Raw genomic sequence first — 17,275 nt, 5'->3', positions numbered from 1 at the left:
CCGGCAGCCAGCGACAGCCTGGACAACCCGGACTACCAGGCCGACTTCCTGCCGCGGCCCACGCCCTCCACCACCAACACCACCACTCTAACTATGAACGCTCTGTTCCTGCCTGCGGCGGAGAACCTGGAGTACCTGGGTCTGGGTGCTGCACTGCACGCCCCCGTCCGCTAGGGGGCAGCAGCATCAACTAGACGTGAAACCGAGCGTCACGGCGTTATTTACCTGAGCTGCTTTTATTGTAAAGTTCTGACTGAGCAGCAGCATCTCTTTTGCAACACTGGAACACAACCTGCACGCTGAGCATTGCTCAACGGCACTCAGGCAGCAGTTTCTGAGGAAGAGGAGAGCCAGTCTTTTATTGCTGGGATTCAAACCAACATAACTCTGTTTCCTTGAACCTCTAAATGGCTGCAATCCCGTTTTTTTCAGAGCCGTTGAGACAAAACACTTCAGTTTCAGCAGATCAGGGATTTGATTGGTCCATCCAGGACGAGGACAGACACTAGAGACGAGGACAAAGTTTAAGAGGCACAGCAGCACAATAAATACCTGCGTTCTCCTCCACTCCACCTTTCCTTTGCATCCCTCGCTCATCAACATTGTCATGTATTTCCTGGTCAACACTAAAAACAGGAGCTGTGAAATCAGGACGTTGTGCACAGAGGTTTAAAATGTGCAGACGACCCACCAAAGAAGAAGAAATGAAATGTTTCCTTGTCATTAGCACGTTGTGATTCATCCTGAGCTCCTGATACTAGAGGCTGTCAGGGGACAGTATTCAGGAACACATGATCAGAACCAGCAGCACAGTGGCGCCCCCAGCTGGTGGTGTTCGGCTCTGCAGATAAACTGATTTACACTGTTAGACATTTAAAATATCTCTGCTGAAAGAAAAGTCCTCTGTTTCTTGTTAGAACGTGAACATTTCTCTTTGAACAAGATATTTCTCATGTTATTAACTTTTGTTTTTGGTGACACCAGGCAGCATTTAAAGTCAGACATGTAATAAATGGTTTATAACAGACTCTAAAGCTGTCATAAGCAGATATGAGGACATATTTCATTTCATTATATAATCATTCATGATCTGTTCATACATTAGCCTCCCCTTCAGTCTGTCCACAGGAGGAGTTAACGTTGATGATATTATAGTCTGTTATAAAGCATTTATTACATGTTCATGTTTTTATTTCCTGCTGTGGACATTTTTAAAGTTTCTGCTCAGATCAGTTTGTGTTTTTTGTCCAAAGAAGGCGAGTTTCTTCTGATGCAGACAGCTGCACGCTGGAATAACGGTGTAAATATTATTAATATTAAAATATTAAGTGTGTTCACATGTTGGATGAATAAGGAGCTTCTTGAACCAGGAGGAAAGGGTTTCAGGCTGTTTCACCACTTAAATCACACAGAAAGGTAAATCTCATGGACACAAGTGGACGTTTGTGAAACGAGGAACAGCTTCTGTCATCGTTTGTCCTGAAACACGGGGAGTTAAGCGTTGATGAGTTTGTACTGAAGTGAGAAATGTTGGTTCTTCTGCCTTTACTTGACGAGAAAAGCTGTGATTGACTGTTACTGCACGCGGACTATTAACCACCACGGCTTGTTTCCTGTTTGTCACTCAAATGAACGGAAGCTGAGCCTCTGGCTGAGGAACGTTCTCCAGGTTCTCCAGGACGTTCATCATTCATCTAAAGAGAATAAACGTTTGTTCTCCAGGTTCTCCAGGACGTTCATCATTCATCTAAAGAGAAGAAATGTTGAGTCTCCTCTCGTTGCTTCACATCTTTAAAAAGCTTTCTCAACGTTTTTTGCTTTTCACCTCACACAACAGGAAACACTCTTTTTACAGTTATATGTATCTTTGAATTCACAGCGTTTTGGAGTCGTTTTTTTGTGTTAATTCAAGATGTAAATTAAAATATGGAAACAAACTTACTGTGGCAATATTTGCTAAAATGTTGAATCTGAAAGAAATGTATAATTAAATAACAAAATATTGTTTCATCTTCCTGCACATTTGTGCATAAAACTGCGCGTCTAGAATGAAGACACTTGGTTCTAAGAAGGTCAAAGACACACTGTGGAAAATGACCATCAGCTGTTTTCCTAAATAACAGAACAGTGATGTGATATTAGATGTAATAAGGCCGTCTGGAGTCACAACAGATCTGATCTTTGCAGATGATGAAATATGTAACGAAAGTAGTGATTCTGACTTTATGAAATAATGAAGTCCTTTTATCAGGATAACGGTGAAAAAAACGATAGAGAGTCTTAAATATGAATCATCAACCGTGACGGCTCTCAGCTTCCATCGAAAATGACTCTGAGTAATCCTGTAAATGTAAATGTTGTTTTATTCTGGAGCATTTAGCTGAAATTGTTAAATGTAACATTTGTTGTGAAGCCAGTTTGAGAAATCTTTGTAGTTTCACAGGTTCAGCTAACTTGTTAACAAGGACACCATTCTGTTGAAAACACATTAAAGTAGTTGTTGTCCGTTTTATGGTCTGACATCAGATCAGCTGAGTCTCTGCATGATAACGAGGTGAACAAGTTCATCAAGAGGAAAAACCTTTGGTTCCTGGTCTCCACGTGCTCAGTCAGTTCATGAGCCAGAACCAGGACTGAGCGGGTCAGACTGTCAGACCTGCTGCAGTAAAATGAGAGGTTTTCTAAAGGGACTCTGGTGAAGGAACACTACCACTGTAGTCCACAGGGGGCGCCAGAATCAACACTAAATGAAAGTGACTTTAAACACAACAGATGATTTCAGTACAAAGACAAACTACGATGAACATGATGTGAAGACGGAATGAAAGCATAAAAATAAAAGACATATTAGAGACACATGAACAGGAGAACTTTATTTTAAGGCTCTAAAGTTCAATAAGACTAATTCACTCTGAGCGTTCTGCTGTCTAACTAGATGAATCTTTAACATTTCTTTATATCTTTAGTTTTCTCTAAACTCAGTTTAGTGTCAACTGTTAATAATTCCCTCATTAGGACGGAGCTCTAAACAGTCCAGGTGGTTTTCATTTTCATGAATTGATTTATTAACAGACAGAAGAACTCAGGATGTAACTTCATGTAGAGATCACGGCTCCATTTGAGGGTCATTTTACATCAGTAATCAACTTTATTGATCCAAAAGGAAAAAAAAGCATCAAATACATAAAGATATAAAACCTTGATTATATAAAAACTCTACGTGAGCATTTAATCATTTGATGGCATGTTGGTAAATCATTTCTCAGCCTGTTAGAACTGACAGTACATTACATTACATTACATTACATTACATTACATTACAGTCATTTAGCAGACGCTTTTATCCAAAGCGACTTACAGGAAGTGTGTTCAACATAGGTATTCAAGAGAACTACTAGTCACCAGAAGTCATAAGTGCATCTCCTTTCTTAAACAAGCATCTAAAAGCAGAAACCAGAGCAAAAGTACAGAAACAAACTAATATGATACAATAAGTGCTACGAGGAAGGCTCAGGTAGTACTTCTTTATCAGGTAGTACTTCTTTATCAGGTAGTACTTCTAGGGCTTGACAGTAGACTAAACAGAGTCGCATTAAATCAGGGTTTCATTTTAAATCCGGTTCCTTCCTCTGAAATCAGAACATGAACGTTGGTGATAACGACTGATTCTGCATTGATTGATGAGGGGAAAAGCTCCAAAGTGACTTTGTGTCTGTGTTCTGTGGTGGAAAAACATCTATCCTATCTGGTAATGTCTGCAAAAGAGTACACTAAAGAAAGAGGCTGCACTCTCTGCTATATAGGCTGTAACAAACAATGCTCAAGGTTATGTCTTGTTACATCTGCTGACGCCTGAGAAGTAGATGATCAGGCAGGCGTGAAACAAGTTGTTTTTCCTCTGCACCTCCGCTGTGCACATGAAACATTCACGCAGTATATTTACATTACATTTCAGCCATGAAATGTGACAACGAGCAGGGTCACACATACAACTGTCATAAACTAAAGAACAACCAGATAGTCAGGGTTATTATTTTACTGTTTGAACATGATTAATGAATATAAACTGTAAATATTAAGCTGCTGATTAATAACAAAATCCAGACAGAATCTGCTTGTCAGTTGAGAAACTAAAGTGAAGCCTTCATTGAATTCAGGTTCAGGTTTTATCTTCTCTTTCTGTTTGATACAAGTAGATATTAATCTGTTATTATAGGAGAAAAGGCTGGTATTGGTGGTAATAAGGTAACTTTATACATGTGAGAAATATGTGTAAATGAACTGCAGAACCTCATCGTTCCACAGGGGGGAGCTGTAACAGAAAGCAGAAACATCCATTTAAATGTGTTCATCTAGTCTATGTTGTCATGAACAGAACTCATCTGCAGAGACACTTTAGCTTCAGAACACATGAAGGAACCAAAGGAGCAAACTAGATCCAGGTCCAGGTGGAGGAGGTGGTGGAGTGAGGAGCAGCAGGACTGGAGGAGTCCAGATCCACTGATGATCCTCAGATCAGATCCAGAGGAACACAGAGACCATGGTGGACTCGGTCTCAGTGAGTCCACCTCCATCTGCAGAGAGAAGAAGAGGAGAAGAGATGAGTCAGTGTTTCCAGAGACTCCCTTCATCAGCTGTCAGTCAGTGAAGCAGCACCTCCAGTATAAAGAGCAGCAGGGACTTCAGTGTGAGCAGCGTAGCAGCTTCCTCTCAGCTCTCATCTGAACGTGTTGGAGTGACGCTCACACACTCAAGTCTGTTCACTCTGCACATTTCACTCCAGTACACAGTGGAAATAAAGAGCTGAGGCTCCTGAACGCACCATGACTGCAGAAACAGAGAGGTGTTCACTGCTCACTGTAATGAGGGAGTCACTGCTGTTAGGGCTCAAAGCTGATAAAAACCACAGTCTCAGTGACACTTGAATGTCTCATCTACTGTGAAATATTCCACTGAGAGAGAACAGATCAGATCAGATGATGAATGAGGACCACTGTCTCTATACGGGTTGTGATTTCCTGCAGACATGAACACAACAACAACAACAGTCTTCTTCACATCAAACACATGATCACAACCAGCTTCTGGCTCCTCTGATTGGCTGACTGTTCTCTCTCTCTCTCTGTCTTTCTGTCCAATCCTGAAGCCCGTCAGCGTTCTCCTCTCACAGCTTCACTGAGAAGGAGGTTTACAGGAAATACTGGATCTGTGTTTAGAACAATACTGCTGAAACCAGCATGGACTGACTCCAACCCTCTACTGACCTCAGAGTATCCAGTCTCCAGTGTGGACTCTCCAGTACAGCAGACAGCAGCTTCACTCCTGAATCCTGCAGGTCGTTTCCTCTCAGATCCAGCTCTCTCAGATGGGAGGGGTTGGACTTCAGAGCTGAGGCCAGAGAAGAACAGCTGATCCCTGACAAACTGCAGGAACTCAACCTGAATAAAGAATAAATGATGAAGATAAAAATCCATTTATGATCCAATCAGATGTGTTCAGGTTTTAAATGTGTAGCTCAACATGACTATGTCCTAATCAATGATCTTTTCTCTTTGTCATTGTGTTATTGTGGATCATCATCATGTCAGCCTTCTACAGACATCATCCAGATGTCACCACAACATTCATACACCTACTGATGTCAACACAGATCAATAACATGCTGCTGATCTCAGTCAAGTCTGAACTAGACCATCAATACTATATAGATCCTTTAAACAGCTGCATCTGGAAATATGTTATGATCTCTATGTGTGTTAATAAAGATCAATATCAATGATTAAACATTATTTGTGAAAACACATTTAAATGAACAGAAACCAAATAAATATTTCTACTTCATCAGGTGAACTTTATCAATTTAAAACAAATATTAGTTCAGAGGATCTTCTGTTTACAGATGTGACCATTTACCAAGTCTTTTGTGACAGCAGATTAAATTTAGTTCAAGAAACATGAAGATATGAAAATAAACAATTAACTTTATTAGATGTAAGTTATGTTTGTACATAAATTAGGTTAAATTGTTAAATAAACATATTAGATCGAAAATAGTAACAGAGAGTCAGTGAACTGACTTCAGAGTCTCCAGTCTACAGTGTGGACTCTCCAGTCCAGCAGACAGCAGCTTCACATCTGAATCCTCCATCTTGGAGCTGTAACCCATGTTGAGCTCTCTCAGATGGGAGGGGTTGGACTTCAGAGCTGAGGCCACGACTTCACAGTGAGTCTTTAAGAGCCAACAGCGAGGAAATCTGTCATGACACAAATATTACAAAATATTATTATGAAAGAGGACACTTAATATTTACTTCCTGCTTCCTGTTTTGATGAACATTTGCTCTTCACATCAGTGGTTCAGCTGATCTTATCTCACTGTGTCTCACATGAAAGGGTTTCCCTGTTTGTTTATTAAAAAAATGGCACTTTGGCTTCAATAAAAACACATTTTAAATAATAATAGACATTAGAATAATAAGAACAATGGGGAAAGAATTTGGTCATCAAACAAATTTAAAGGCGATTCATGAAAATGTATTTCAACAATATAAGGTAGAACCCTGAATTCAAGTTTGTTTGTTTGTTTGTTTGGGGTTTTTTTCTGGTCCTTTTTTAAAGAAGGGGGTGTGGCCTGATACAGATCTTATTTAAACTCTTAAGCATAGTGTTAAAATAATCAGGTATTACCTGTAAGTGTGATGATGTCAGACACCTTCAGAACCTCCTCTTGTAGTAAGAACTAAAGTACATGAACTGATGACTGTAAAATACTGCTATATGTTGTGATAAAACCTCAAACACAACCTCTAAAGTCCTTCATTTGTTTTACCAGGTTTGCATGTCGCCTCCATCACCCAAAGGGAGATAAATAGAGGAAGAAATATATAAATATAACATATAACAATCATTAGAAATAAATAGAATAACTGTGTCCATTAACTTCACAGTGAAACACAACCAACTGAAACATAAACATGTTTTCACTGGCAGCATTTGAAACAAGAACATCTGTGACTAAATAAAACTGGAAAACTGTTTTAAGAATAATAAGAATTTTATATTGTCTATTTTTGAAGAACTAAACTCCTGATCTACACGGATTCATAAAGTTAATCACATCTGGACTTACTGAGCCTTTCTGCAGTTCCTCACAGCTGGAATCAGTCTCCATCGTCCCTCCTTTGATGTGTTGTACTTCTTCAGGTCCAACTCATCCAGAACCTCCTCTGACATCTGCAGCATGTAGGCCAGAGCTGAGCAGTGGATCTCTGAGAGTTCCTTCTCTGATCTGTTCTCTGACTTCAGGAACTCTTGGATCTCCTGATGTACTGAGAGGTCGTTCATCTCCATCAGACAGTGGAAGATGTTGATGCTTCTGTCAGGAGAGATTTCATCACTGTTCATCTCCTTCAGGTTGTTGATGGCTCTCTGGATGATTTCTGGACTGTTGTCTGTCTGACCCAGCAGGCCTCCTAAGAGTCTCTGGTTGGACTCCAGAGAGAGGCCATGAAGGAAGCGGACAAACAGGTCCAGGTGGCCATTTTTACTTTGAAGGGATTTCTCCATGGCTCTCTTCAGGAAGGCACTCAGAGATGAACGATTGAAGTCTTCCAGTCTTCCCCCATGAAGTCCTTCAGTACCTCTGTGTTCTTCTTTGTGAAACAGTGGAACATGTAGACGGCAGCCAGAAACTCTTGAACACTCAGATGAACAAAGCAGTAGACTGTTTTCTGGAAGATCACACTCTCTCTTTTGAAGATCTCTGTACAAACTCCTGAGTACACCGAGGCCTCTGTGACATCAAGACCACACTGCTCCAGGTCTTCTTGGTAGAACATGATGTTTCCTTTCTCCAGATGTTCAAACGCCAGCCTCCCCAGCTTCAGAAGAACTTCCCTGTCAGCCTCCGTCAGCTCCTGTGGACTCGTCTTGTGTCCCTCATGGTACTTCTGCTTCTTCCTCTTTGTCTGGACCAGCAGGAAGTGTGAGTACATGTCAGTCAGGGTCTTGGGCAGCTCTCCTCTCTGGTCTGTAGTCCACATGTGGTCCAGAACTGTAGCAGTGATCCAGCAGAAGACTGGGATTAGACACATGATGTGGAGGCTCCTGGATGTCTTGATGTGTGAGATGATTCTGCTGGACAGCTCTTCATCACTGAATCTCCTCCTGAAGTACTCCTCCTTCTGGGGGTCCGTGAAGCCTCGTACTTCTGTTACCCTGTCAACACGTGTAGGAGGGATCTGATTGGCTGCTGCAGGTCTGGAAGTTATCCAGACGAGAGCCGAGGGAAGCAGATTCCCCTCGATGAGGTTTGTCAGCAGCACGTTGACTGATGTCTTCTGTGTGACATCAGACACGACCTTCTTCTTCTTGAAATCCAATGAAAGTCTGCTTTCATCCAGACCATCAAAGATGAACAGAAGTTTACAGACAGAGAGCTTCTCTGCTGTGACCTTCTGTAATGTTGGATGGAAAACATGGAGCAGCTTCAGAAGACTGTACTGCTCATCTTTGATCAAGTTCAGCTCCCTGAACGAAAGCAGAATCACCAGACTGACATCTTGGTTTTCCAAACCCTCTGCCCAGTCCAGAGTGAACTTCTGCACTGAGAAGGTTTTTCCAACGCCGGCGACGCCGTTGGTCAGAACGACTCTGATGGTCTGTTGGTCTGGTGAGGCTTTAAAGATGTCGTGGTACTTGATTGGAGTGTCATGGAGGGTCTTCATCTTGGAAGCTGACTCAAGCTGCCTCACCTCATGTTGGGTATTAACCTCTTCACTCTGTCCCTCTGTGATGTAGAGCTCAGTGTAGATCCTGTTGAGGAGGGTTCCACTTCCTGTTCCATCACTTCCTTCAGTCACACGTTCACATCTCCTCCTCAGACTGGTCTTATGTTCATCTAGAACCTCCTGCAGACCTCTATCTGCTGAAACAGAGAAACAAGAGAGAACATATAAAGACGTGAAGGTTAGAAAGTCATCATCACTTCCTGAAGTCAGAAATAACTTCAAAGTGATTTTTACATTTATTGTTCAGTTTTTTATGACCACAGATCTGTGTCTGTGTTTTAGTTGTTAAAATACATTCTTCCTCACATGTATTTCATATTTCTCATACAGAGCCTGTTAGGTTTATTTCCCAGATCGATCTTCTCTTTGAAACAAACCACGACTCCGTAAAAAACAGACTAGGGCCGTATTTTTAGTGGAGACGCTTCTGAAACAATAAGGAGCTTTAATCCACCTGCAGCTGACTCCAGGTCAGGAAAACCTTATTGATATATTATCTCTGCTTTCCTTCATATTCTGTTTTTGTTCTCCTCTACTCTTCCTCACATTGAGCTGCTCATTTCCTGTCAGATGATTCATATCAAACATTAACTACCACTGTCATCAATAGGCTTTATGTCTTATAGCAACTTCTTCATTCATTAACAAAAAGGGTATTTGTGTATCGAGCAGAAAGGGCCGGCCATGAGCTAACCATTGGAGCATGCTCACATGCACTCCTCTAGATCTTTACATAGATGATAGTTGTTGATGAGATATTCATTAATATATAATAATTCATATATAATCTGAATATTTAATACAGCTCCTTTAACTCGACCTCGTTATTCTTGAAATCACTGAGAATTTATAAAAACTAAAACCTTTTTATTAGAATGTGTTTAATTCAGCAGGTTCAGCATGAATAAATGAACCTTTGACCTTTGTGTGTTTACATCATTGTCATCCAACAAGTGTCCCTGTATTAAAACAACCAGTCCTGTTTCCAGACCTGAAGACATCAATTAGCCCCTTTCCTAGCAGAGAAATGGACAGTCTTACTTTGTACAGAGCTGGTCTGACTGGCTGTCTGCAGTCCAGCTCTTGTTCTGGATCTGGACAGCAGCTCCTCCTCAGAAACATGACTCCTCTTCTTCTTTCTGTGGAGACATTTCTTTATCACTAAAATCATTTGTTGATTGTTGTTTAAATATCCAGATTTGGACTAAAGTGTCTAGAAGCTCAGACGTTCACAGAGAATAAATTAAAGTGTTGTTACTTCTCTGTTTGAATTCAGCGTTCAGTCTGTAATGAAAATGTTCTTTTATTTCATGAACACTAATGAGCTGCTTCTCCTATCTGGTTGTCTTATTGAACATTTAGTGATCTGTCTGTAGTTTGTTTATAACAAAGTCAACACTTCCTGCAGCTCCTTCAGAATAAAAGTCCTCCATTAAAGAGAGCTGATTGTGTCCTTTACTGTGTCACAGTGTCTTTGAGCAGCTTAGCTTGAGTTGGTTCTGTTTGAACTGAGGTTAGAAGGTCTAGATGTTGTGGTGGACCAACAGTCTAAGACACAGCATGTAACAGTGGAGTCTCAGGTTCAAGTCCACACTCTTTACTTTGTTATGTCTGTTTTCTGTCTCTTTCTACGTCAAATATCAAATGAAGGCATGAATTCAAATATAATATAAAAACAGAAGTGGTCCAAATGTACAGTTGACCATTTCCTGTCTGTTTTTGTCAGCAGATAACTTTTACATCAGTACTGCTCATGGATGTTTGTTCTTGACCTTCAGGAACAATATATGGAGGAGAGAATCTAAACTCAAAGGTCCACTTACTAATGATTTAAAGCTTTCAGCTGAAAGCTCTGAACCACTAGGAAATAAACCTTTGAGCTTCATTTTAGTAGTTATTTAAAGAACAAACTCAAACATCAACACACAGAATCAAAGTGAGCAAAGCTTTTCTACAAATGCTTTTTCACCACATGTTGCACAGTTATGATGTGCACTGATTCAAGAAGCACCTGGTAGGTCTGAACAGCTGATTTGAGTCAAATATGAGAAAATGAATTAAACATTTGAAGCACATTCTCCCACATTATGAACAGTGACCTCAAAGTTTGGGCAGAAATATATGAGTATTTTGTTGAAGAGTAAATTCTGAAATGGAGGTTCTCAGGTGTTTTGCTCCAGAGAAAAACATCAGTAGTTTGTGTCTATAAAACCCAGACTAAGATCATCTTAGTCTGAAACAGTATCTGCACTAATAGTTCTGCATCAGCAATATTAATCTTTGAGCAGAATATTTAGTCTTCATCCTCAATGCATCATCTTCATCAGGTCAGCTCACAGTAAAAACAGTCTCTTACTTTGTGTCTGAGGGTCCAGGTTCATTACTGAAGTTCAGAGGAAACTCTTTGGACCGATCACTCTTCATAGACAGACAGCCGGAGACTAGAGACTCTGCTCTGTCCTCCTCTTCCTCCACACGAACACTCATCTTCTGATCTGAAGTCAGTCTGAGAGTAAAACAGTAACACTGACTGTGAGCTCACAACACAAGAATCAAGACTGAGAGAACAGGAACACACACACACACGCACGCACGCACGCACACACACACACACACACACACACACACACACACACACACACACACACACACACACACACATCTCTACACACACAGAAAACACACTAAAGTGTAAGTAAACAATCAGATGTTGGATTAACACTCACCCTGCCTCAGCCTTCACTTTACCTCCTTCTGCTCCGTTCACTCAACATGGAGTCTGAAGTGACGCACTAAACAATTCAAGGTTCACTTCCTGATCTTATCTAACTGGACCACATGGTCACTGCTCCTCCCCTCTTCATTTACAGGAAATCAGCTGACTTCATCTAGATGTGTGTGTGAGTGTGTGTGTGTGTGTGTGTGTGTGTGTGTGTGTGTGTGACAACTGTGTGTGTGTGTGTGTGTGTGTGTGTGTGTGTGTGTGTGTGTGTGTGTCCCTGTGTGCTGAATTAAAATGAGTGTCTGTTGTGCTTATGAGTTTATGTTTAAATCATGAACATAAATCATAGGTAGATTAAAATGGTTGAATTAAAACTGAGTTCATGGTCAAAATGTTGCTGCATTATCTTTATGTTTAAATCAAAACGTGAACATAAATCTATTAGAAGCTTTGTGTATAGTAAAGTTTTCTGTTACAGACTGTTCTGAGGAACAGAAACACAGTAGAACATCAGCTACTTCATCTTCCACTGGATGTGGAGCTTTCTATGTGACAGGAGGAAGAGGGTGAAGGTGACCCACCTTCCATCTTGACCTCTGACCCTCAGGAGCCCCCCAGGGCTGTGTCCTGTCCCCTGACTCTTCTCCCTTTACACAAACAGTCTGACATCCCATCAGCGTCCAGTTACCATCCTGAAGGACTCTGATGACTCCATAATAGGTCTCATGTGCAAACACAACCAGCACAGTTAGTGGGAGCAGGAAGCCCAAACAGTCACATGGTGCCACCACAACAAGCTCCTGCTCAACACATCAAACATCCTCATCCTTAATAATCACCATTATATTCTTTAACGTTAGCTGAGACATTCAGGTTTGATCAGTGAACTTGAGCTCTGGAGAGTGACGACCAAAACCACACAGGAGAACAACTGCTGAAGAGTGACATACTCACCCAGGACTGTTCACTCTCTTTATGCACCGAGAGTGTAGTTGTCACCACAAAAACATCTGATTACATTTGATCTGAGCTCAGCTTGTTGCTCATCAACCTTCACTGCATCCATCAAGCAGTCGTCCACACAAGATGTTCATCACAGAGTAGTTTCATGTAGTAAAACTAACCTGCTTCCTCAGACCTCTTAGTTTCCACGCAGCCAGCTGTCCAGTCATGTCAGATCATTGATGAAGGACAGGGGAGCCTCACTGTCCTCAGGAAGAGACAAACCCACTGAGCTGAAACTCACAACATCCTCAAGGGTTTCCATCTGTGACTGGAGCTCCTCTTCCTTCACATCTGAGCTGCTGACAAGAAAACAGAGTTTAAACATCTAAAACCAAATCAGTTAAACATTAAAGCTTACACAAGAATTGTGTATCTTCTGAACAAACTGGCCACTAGTGTAAAATATTCAGACAAAGTGATTTAGTCTACAACCTCTGCTGACTAGTCTCATCATCTACAGAGCTCTACATACATGTAGTCCTGTCACAGAGGAGAGTGGATGGACACACTTTGATTTAACTACATTTCATCAATATGTTTTTTGTTGATCCATTTTCTACTATCTATATTCACATAACAAGTGTTAGTGAGATGACTATTAGTTCAACTATTCACTCTGTGAACCAAAGAAACACACTGCAGTGAAAACACAACAAGCACAGATCAAGAACAAGAACTATCAGACAGTTCGACTCAACAACATGAACACAGTGATGCTGATCAGAGAGGGACATCTAATGCTGCATTTACATCTAAAACAGAACTGATCCAGGTATCAAACTGAATTATGATTGACAGCTGATTAAACATCTTACTGATAATCATTATTAATATTAAACAGGAAAACAGATTCAACCTTCATTCAGAATGAACATATTAAATCATAATATGGTTGAGGAAAATTAGATTTTAACTTTTCAAATGTTTAGCACTAAAGCTCATTTTAACTTCTTGTTCATACTGTTTGGTAGTTTTATCTAAACAATGCTTCATATTTAATAAACTCTAGTGGAGTAGAAGTATAAAGTAGCAGAACATGGATGTATTCAGTAAAAAGTACACATACTTCCAAACTGTACTACAGTACTTGAGTAGATGTACTTGGTGTCTTTCCGCCCGTGGAAGTAAAGAAACAAAGATGGTGGTTTAATGTTTGACTTCAACACTGAATGTAATCCAACTGCAGCAGTTTTCAACCTTAAAGCTCCTTGAGGGGAAATCTGAGGAGAGAAGTGGATTTAAAGAGGTTGATGGAATGTTTCACAGCTCTTCATATTCCCATCCTCGGCGCCACGTGTTAGATCCGGGTGATATAAACCCAATACAGGACTATAAACTAAACCAGCTCTCCTTTTAAAGGGTCCGAAGCTCCAGCCCATATTAAGGACACTTGGAGACTTGTTTCAGCTGGTGGTCGAGGAAACTCGCCTGTCTGCTAACCGGGATGAAGAAGTTCCTTTAAACTGCAATCCTCTTGACTCCGTACAAGGCCACAGAAAACAGTTTCCTTCTTCTCCTGTTCATGCAGGGGGGAAGTGAGAAATCTCCGTCAGCCGGAGACGAAGTCCTCTGATGCTTGTCCCGGTCGATGTCCTCAGCTGAGTACCAGACATTGTCCCAAGCAAATGCTCAGTCTTCTCTTTTTCTTCTCCAGTTGAACCATCCCTCTTTTCACACTCTTCTCACCCAGTTTCTCATGATAACATTCATTTTGATTTAACACACACACATTTCAATCCCCTAACAGGATACACTTCCTTATTTGGTCACATTGTTTTACTCTTTTACTCTCAGGGTTACTTTTATCTCAAGGTTAGGAGACCTTCAGCAGTTGTTGCGTCTTCAGTGCTTTTTGTTAACTGAATCATTATACAATCACATAAATCACTTCATATTAATTCACAATACATAAATGCAATAAGCAGCTCTTCTAATCATATAAGCTCTGCGTTTTTCGGCCTGGTGTTTATATCCCAGCCTTTATGCCTTTCTTTCTTAGGGCAGCTTTTCTGGGATCTCAACTCTACTTTGTCAATAAATGACAATAAGTTTAGTTTCCTGTATAGAAGTAGAAGTAATGTCACTATGTTTTGGAGGGAAAGGATTGCGTCTTCCTCTTCTATTAGTCCTCTGGATGCTGTTCATCATTCTGTGCTTAGGTTTATTATTGGTGGTGTTCATAGCACTCATCCCTGCATCCTGTATGAAAAGTCTCAGGACTTCCCTGGCAGAGAGGCGTGATAAACATTGGTATTTGTTTGTCTATAAAGCCCTCTTTGGTAAACTACCACCTTACATCACATCTAACCTGGATTGGAACTTTGGATCTAATCTAACACACTCCAATGAATGGTTTAAGATTAATGTCCCATGAACAACTTCTGCTCTTGGAAAGTCAGCCTTTCAGTCAGAGCTCCCATGTCATGAAAAGTCCTCCAACACACCTTGAGGATCAGAACTCCTCCAACCTGTTCAGAGCCCTGATCATGGGCCTCTGTGGGTCAGTGTGTACTTGTTTTGGCTGATTCTGTTGTCCTTAACTTCCTTTTTAATCCTTAAATCCTCAGTGATCATTCTGAGGGACTAGTTGCAGAGATCTGTTTCTCTGCTCTTTCATTTGAACTTTGACTCATAATAAACCTATAAATCTATAAAACAGATACAGTCGTTAGATTGAATTCTGATACTGGACTAAAGTCTGGACTTTGATACTTCAGGTGTTTTATGAAGGCTCATATTTCATGTTTATTGAGGCCTCTGTTGGTCAAAGTCCTCTTATCAAATGACCATATCTACTCTGTTAATGAATAACTTCATCTCTGAAGTAAGAATCAATGTATGCAGAGAAGTCTAGGGACTAGTTCCACTGATCTGTTTCTCTGCTCTTTCATTTGAACAGTGACTCATAATGAACCGATACAGTTGTTAGATTAAATTCTTATATTGGACTTCACTTTGGACTTTGATAGCTCACTGATTTTAGAACTAAGAACCAATGTACTTATTTTTGATGTTTCTGTATCGATACATTGACGTTTATTATTTGGATTTGTATGTTAGCTGCAGTCAGTGAGTTTATTTCACTTTTAATCCAATGGAAACAAATGAGAGCATCTGTGAGTGTGAAGATGATCAGCTGAGGGTTCCTTGTCAGATTAATATGAGCTGTGTGAAGAGTTTATTTATTTGTGTTCTATATTTACTGTAAATTACATTATGTGTCTGTTTTACTGTCTGAAGCAGCAGACTGAACATTTGAAATAAAGTGTTTGATACAAATGCTGACTGGAGCTCTTCAGACAAAAGTCTCCATGTTAACCCTCTGGACCCAGCAGTGTGAGAGTCTTAACAATGGAGAGCATTTGAACACATCACAGACTGACAGAGTCATTACAGTACTTGAGTACATTACATTACATTACAGTCATGTAGCAGACGCTTTTATCCAAAGCGACTTACAGGAAGTGTATTCAACATAGGTATTCAAGAGAACTACTAGTCACCAGAAGTCATAAGTGCATCTCCTTTCTTAAACAAGCATCTTAAAGCATAAACCAGAGCAAAAGTACAGAAACAAACTAATATGATACAATAAGTGCTACGAGGAAGGCTCAGGGTAGTACTTCTTTATCAGGTAGTACTTCTTTATCAGGTAGTACTTCTTTATCAGGTAGTACTTCTTTATCAGTAGTACTTCTTTATCAGGTAGTACTTCTTTATCAGGTAGTACTTTTTATCAGTAGTACAGTAGTACTTTATCAGGTAGTACTTCTAGTACTTCTTTATCAGTAGTACTTCTTTATCAGGTAGTACTTCTTGAAGAGGTGAGGTTAAAGATGGGCAGTGACTCTGCTGTCCTGAGGTCAGTGGGGAGTTCATTCCTCCACTGAGGGGTCAGGACAGGAAGAAGCTGTGACCGGGTGGATCGGCTGCAGGGACCTCTGAGCGACGGGGCAACCAGTCACCCCGAGGCAGCAGAGAGGAGTGGTGGGGGAGGGCTTCATGGCCTGGAGATAGGAAGGAGCTGTTCCTCTCACTGCCCTGTAGGCACCAGAGTCTGTAACTGGATGCTCCTACAGGGAGCCAGTGTAGAGAACGGAGAAGGGAAGTTGTGTGGGAGAACTTGGGTCATTGAACACCAGACGAGCTGCAGCTTTCTGGACGAGCTCCAGAGGTCTGATGGCCGACGCCGGGGCTCCAGTAGTGAGTTGCAGTAGTCCAGGCGGGAGATGACCAGAGCCTGTAGAGCACCTGCACCGTCTCCTCAGTGAGGAAGGGGAGAATCCTCCTGATGTTGTAGAGGAGGAGTCTGCAGGAGCGTGTGACCGATGCAATGTTTGCTGAGAACGACAGTTGGTCGTCCAGGGTCACACCCAGATTCCTCACAGTCCCAGTTGGCGTCACCACGGCATCATCAATGGTGATGGACAGGTCTCATCAATGGTGATGGACAGGTCTCATCAATGGTGATGGACAGGTCTCGGTGCGGGCAGCCCTTCCCCGGGAGGAACAGTAGCTCGGTTTTGTCCAGGTTGAGCTTCAGGTGGTGTGTCGCCATCCACCTCGAGATGTCAGCCAAGCACGCAGCAATGCAGCCTCCACTTGGGTGTCACCGGGAGGAAATGACAAGACCAGCTGGGTGTCATCGGCATAACAATGGTAGGAGAAGTCATGTGAGCGAATAACAGAACCCAGAGATGTTGTGTAGAGCGTAGATGTACTTGGTGTCTTTCCACCAGTGGAAGTAAAGAAACAAAGA

The 17,275-nt window shown here is 41.2% G+C and overlaps 2 protein-coding genes across 2 annotated transcripts in view; one reads left to right on the top strand and one right to left on the bottom strand.

Moving 5' to 3' along the window:
• The window catches only part of LOC129110777 (melanoma receptor tyrosine-protein kinase-like), a 32,335-nt gene extending 30,330 nt beyond the window's left edge, over window positions 1-2,005 (top strand). The window contains 1 exon segment of the mRNA XM_054622987.1: window positions 2-2,005. Within this exon segment, the coding sequence (XP_054478962.1) occupies window positions 2-174 (173 nt within the window). The 3' untranslated portion in view covers window positions 175-2,005.
• Window positions 2,006-6,974: 4,969 nt separating this feature from the next.
• Window positions 6,975-11,574, bottom strand: LOC129110778 (protein NLRC3-like). The gene is given in 5 exon segments (XM_054622988.1): window positions 6,975-7,631; window positions 7,634-8,926; window positions 9,831-9,928; window positions 11,146-11,295; window positions 11,516-11,574. Coding segments are annotated over 4 exon segments (2,028 nt in total). The 5' UTR covers window positions 11,277-11,295; window positions 11,516-11,574; the 3' UTR covers window positions 6,975-7,125.
• Window positions 11,575-17,275: the final 5,701 nt, after the last annotated feature.

The sequence above is a fragment of the Anoplopoma fimbria genome, chromosome 21, assembly GCF_027596085.1.
Source record: "Anoplopoma fimbria isolate UVic2021 breed Golden Eagle Sablefish chromosome 21, Afim_UVic_2022, whole genome shotgun sequence".
Lineage (NCBI taxonomy): Eukaryota > Metazoa > Chordata > Actinopteri > Perciformes > Anoplopomatidae > Anoplopoma > Anoplopoma fimbria.
This window is presented reverse-complemented; position numbering and strand designations above follow the sequence as displayed.